At 40.0% G+C, this 4,157-nt stretch overlaps 1 protein-coding gene across 2 annotated transcripts in view; it reads left to right on the top strand.

The window, feature by feature from the left end:
* CFDP1 (craniofacial development protein 1) overlaps window positions 1-4,157 on the top strand; it is a 97,890-nt gene that overhangs the window by 4,164 nt on the left and 89,569 nt on the right. For both annotated transcript variants that reach the window (XM_012641571.1, XM_012641570.1), the window contains exons 3-4: window positions 1,706-1,931; window positions 2,256-2,380. In XM_012641571.1, coding sequence (XP_012497025.1) covers window positions 1,706-1,931; window positions 2,256-2,380 — 351 coding nt within the window. The remainder of the gene's footprint in view (window positions 1-1,705; window positions 1,932-2,255; window positions 2,381-4,157) is intronic.

Genomic DNA, 4,157 nt, shown 5'->3' with positions numbered 1-4,157 from the left:
TATGGATTGTACCTAGTCTTTACCACAACAAACAAGACTGCAGTGAATATTCTTTGTTTATGTCTGTATACATGTACAAGTATACATGTATACATTAATTGAAATTTGTAGAAGTAGAATTGTTTGTAAGATTATATGCAATTAGGTTTTTAAAAAATGCATATTAGCAAATTGCCTCCCATAGGCTTAGTATGGAATTGTCCTCTGACCAAAAAATTGTGAAAATTCTAACGGATTATTTAACTCAGATAAGCGCTTTCGTAGAAGTCTTTAACTTCACTTTGGTTGGTGTTTCTGTCTTCCTGGGCATTAAAGCAAAAAGCAGATTACAGTTTATGAAAAGGAAAAAAAGAATTTTAGTTATTAGATGATTCCCCTGAAGTCAAAATAGTCTGAGACTGTGGTCCCCAACCCCCAGGGCTGCAGACTGGTACTGGTTGGTGGCCTGTTAGGAACTGGGCCGCATAGCAGGTGGTGAGCAGAGGGTGAGGCTGCAAAGCTTCATCTGTATTTACAGCCTCTCCCCATGGCTCACATCAGCGCATAAGCTCCACCTCCTCTCAGATCATCAGTGGAATTAGATTCTCATGGGAGTACAAACCCTACTGTAAACTGTGTGCGAGGGATCTAGCTTTCTCACTCCTTATGAGAATCTAATGCCTGATGAGCTGTGGAAGCTGCAAATACAGATCATCATTAGCAGAGAGGTTTGCACAATAAATGTAATGCACTTGAATCATCCCAAAACCGCCCCTCCGCCATCCGTGGAAAAACTGTGTTCCATGAAACATGTCCCTGGTACCAAAAAGTTTGGGGACTGCTGGTCTCAGAAGCAGTTACTCTTATAAGTCTTGGGCTCACTTCTCATATCCTTGAGTTTTTCTGTATTCCAGGTTTTATCTCTTCAGAAAGTGGGATGAAACATTCATATCTTCTTCCCTGAGAACTCTTGGAAGAAATAGTGCAAATAAATTTGAGGCTCTTCTCAATATAACTTGTTCTCCAAGGCTGGGCTTGGTGGCTCACGCCTGTAATCCTACCACTCTGGGAGGCTGAGGCCGGAGGATCGCTTGAGCTCAGGAGTTTGAGCCCAGCCTGAGCAAGAGTGAGACCCCATCTCTACTAAAAATAGAAAAAATTAGCCAGGAGTGATACACGCCTATAGTCACAGCTACGCGGGAGGCTGAGGCAGGAGGATTGCCTGAGCGCAGGAATTTGAGGTTGGTGTAAGCTAGGCTAATGCCATGACACTCTAGCCCGAGCAACAGAGTGAGACTCTAGCTCAAAAAAAAATCAAAAATATCTGGCATTGCTTGCGTCATTTCAGGACAGGGAAAATAAAATAAAAAAAAAAATATCTGGCATATGTCATATATTCTTAGAACACTTTTTCTGGGCAGATTAATTCTATGAGGTGATTTTGGGTGTTTTCTTGGTGAAAACAGCCGCACCTGACTTAGAAGGAGAACACTGTATTTTGATTCTAAGTGACTGGGGATGCTAGCAGAGTTTAATTCTCTTTTTCTTCTCCAGAATCTCAGTTTACCTCTTCTACTCCCCCCAGTATTATGTTAAATCAGTAGTCCCAGATTTAAAATTTTTCTCAGGTTTGCAAGATTATATTTGGAGTTGAGAAAGGGGTCACTGAAATCGTTTTGCATTGTCTGTCTTGTCTTTCCTTTTCCTTGTGACTATTGATGAATAGGAAGAGAAAACAAGGTGGCCTCTTGCTATTAATAGAAGAGGAGGAAGAGGAGGATTCCAATGCAGAATCTGAAGGGAGTAGCAGTGAGGAGGAGGATAAAGCTGCAGAGCAGGAAAAAGGAATTGGATCAGAGGATGCAAAGAAAAAGAAGGAGGATGAACTCTGGGCCAGCTTCCTCAATGACGTGGGACCAAAATCAAAAGTGCCCCCAACTACTCAAGTTAAGGTAAGTTGAGAGATCAAGATGAATGCCTCTTTAGAAATACTCTAAGTTCTCCAGATAGATCTTTTTTTTTTAATTTGCAAACTGAGATTTGAAGGTTACAGCAGAAATCATACTAGATGCCTTTTGATAGTAACTCTACTAAATGGAAAGCAAAGCATTCCCTATAGTAGGAAAATAAGCCTTTCTAATCAAATAAATTTCTAATTGGTCTTTAACTAGTTAGAGATGAAATATTTAAGAACAGCCATAAACAGCATGTTTAGATGGTTCGTTTTGGTTTCATCCTTTGGTGAAACTGATTATATTTCCTGCTTTTTTTCATAGGCAGGAGAGGAGACTGAAGAGACAAGTTCAAGTAAATTGGTCAAAGCAGAAGAGTTAGAGAAACCTAAAGAAACAAAAAAAGTTAAAATCACCAAAGTATTTGATTTTGCTGGTGAAGAAGTGAGGTAAGGGGACCTTCACAAACTTTGAAAACTAGTGTTTTAAAAATGAGCATCTTTATATTAATAAATGGTGTTAACTATCCTCATTCTAGCCTATCATAATATTTTGGTAGAGATATTTGAACTCAAAACTGTGACTCTGTAAATGATGGGGGAACATGAAAAAGATCTTTTTCACATGCAATAATGTAGTTGTTGAGTTTTATGAAGTGGTCAGCTGGACAGAAGCAAGGACATACAAGAGTTAAGTATTTGGTTCCATTTGCTCATTGCTGTTTTGTGATTTTGGATAAGTCATTTCTCTCTCTTTTTTTTTTTTTGAGATAGGGTCTTGCTCTGTTGCCTGGCTAGAGTGCAGTGTCGTTGTCATAGCTTGCTGCAACCTCAAACTCCTGTGTTCAAGCAATCTCTCTGCCTCAGCCTCCTGAGTAGTGGGACTACAGGCAACCGCCACCACGTGTGGCTGATTTTTCTATTTTTTTTGTAGAGTCGAGGTCTCACCCTTGCTCAGGCTGGTCTCCAACTCCTGGCCTCAAGTGATGCTCACACCTCAGCCTCCCAAAGTGCTAGGATTAAGAGCATGAGCCATCACACCCAGCCCATTTTTCCCTTTATTACTTTTTTTGACTATGAAATACGAGCCCCAGTGAAGACTCTGAAATCAGATAAGAATTGAAATTACTAGGAGAGAAATTTGGTTCCAGTATTATTTCCTTAATAATATTTTTTAAATTGATTCATGAGGTTTGTTTACTATACTTTAGAAAAACAATAAGGGCTTAATGCCAGTTTATCCTTGACCAGTTTAACCTCCTAGCTGTTGTGGGTAAGAGCCCCATGCCTGGAATTTCCTCTTCCCCATTTATTTCAGTTTTATTACGTAAATCAGCAGATCTCTAATTTAGAGCTAAATGAGAATAGTAATCAGTAATTTTATAGGTGGTCACATTTGTTTAACTTGACAATAATTAATTAGACCTGTTGAATCTCTGAAAATGCAATTTCCCCTACGATATTTATTCTTAAAAGTAATATGCTTTTCTACAGTTATTTCAACCTGTGAAAATACATTTTGGAAGAAAAAATTATCAGTTTTATAGATAGTGTGGAGCAAAACATCTTATTATTTAAAAAAAATTTGGCCAGGCACAGTGGCACATGCTTGTAATCTCAGCACTTTGGGAGGCCGAGGCTGGGGGATTGCTTGAGGCCAGGAGTTCAAGACCAGCCTAGGCAACATAGTGAAACCCCATCTCTACAAAAAGTAAGAAAAGTTAGACAGGTATGGGGGCATACACCTGTATTCGCGGCTAATCAGGAGGCTGAGGCAGGAGGATTGCTTGAGCCCAGGAGTTGGAGTCTACAGTGAGCTATAATCACTCCACTGCACTCCAGCCTGGGCCTTGGAGCAAGACCCTGTCTCCCAAAAAAAAAAAAATTTCTCCCCACCTTTTTCTTTTTCACATTTGGGATGCTCAACCGGTATAAATTTTAAAAATCAAAATTGATTAACAATTAAAATGATTGTAAAAATAAGAAGTTATGGCCAGATGAGGTGGTTCACACCTGTAATCCCAGCACTTTGGAAGGCCAAGGTGGGAGGCTCACTTAAGGCCAGGAGTTGAAGATCAGCCTGGGCAACAAAGTAGACCCCATCTCTACAAAAAATAAGAAAAATTAGCCCGGTGTGGTGGCACCCACCTGTAGTTCCAGCTACTGGAGAGGCTGAGACAAGAGGATTGTTTGAGCCCAGGAGTTGGATGCTTCAGTGAGCTATGAT

The sequence above is a fragment of the Propithecus coquereli genome, unplaced genomic scaffold (assembly GCF_000956105.1).
Source record: "Propithecus coquereli isolate 6110/MARCELLA unplaced genomic scaffold, Pcoq_1.0 Scaffold165, whole genome shotgun sequence".
Classification (NCBI taxonomy): Eukaryota; Metazoa; Chordata; class Mammalia; order Primates; family Indriidae; genus Propithecus; species Propithecus coquereli.
Note: the sequence above shows the minus strand (reverse complement) of the source record. Positions and strands in the feature narration are given on the sequence as shown.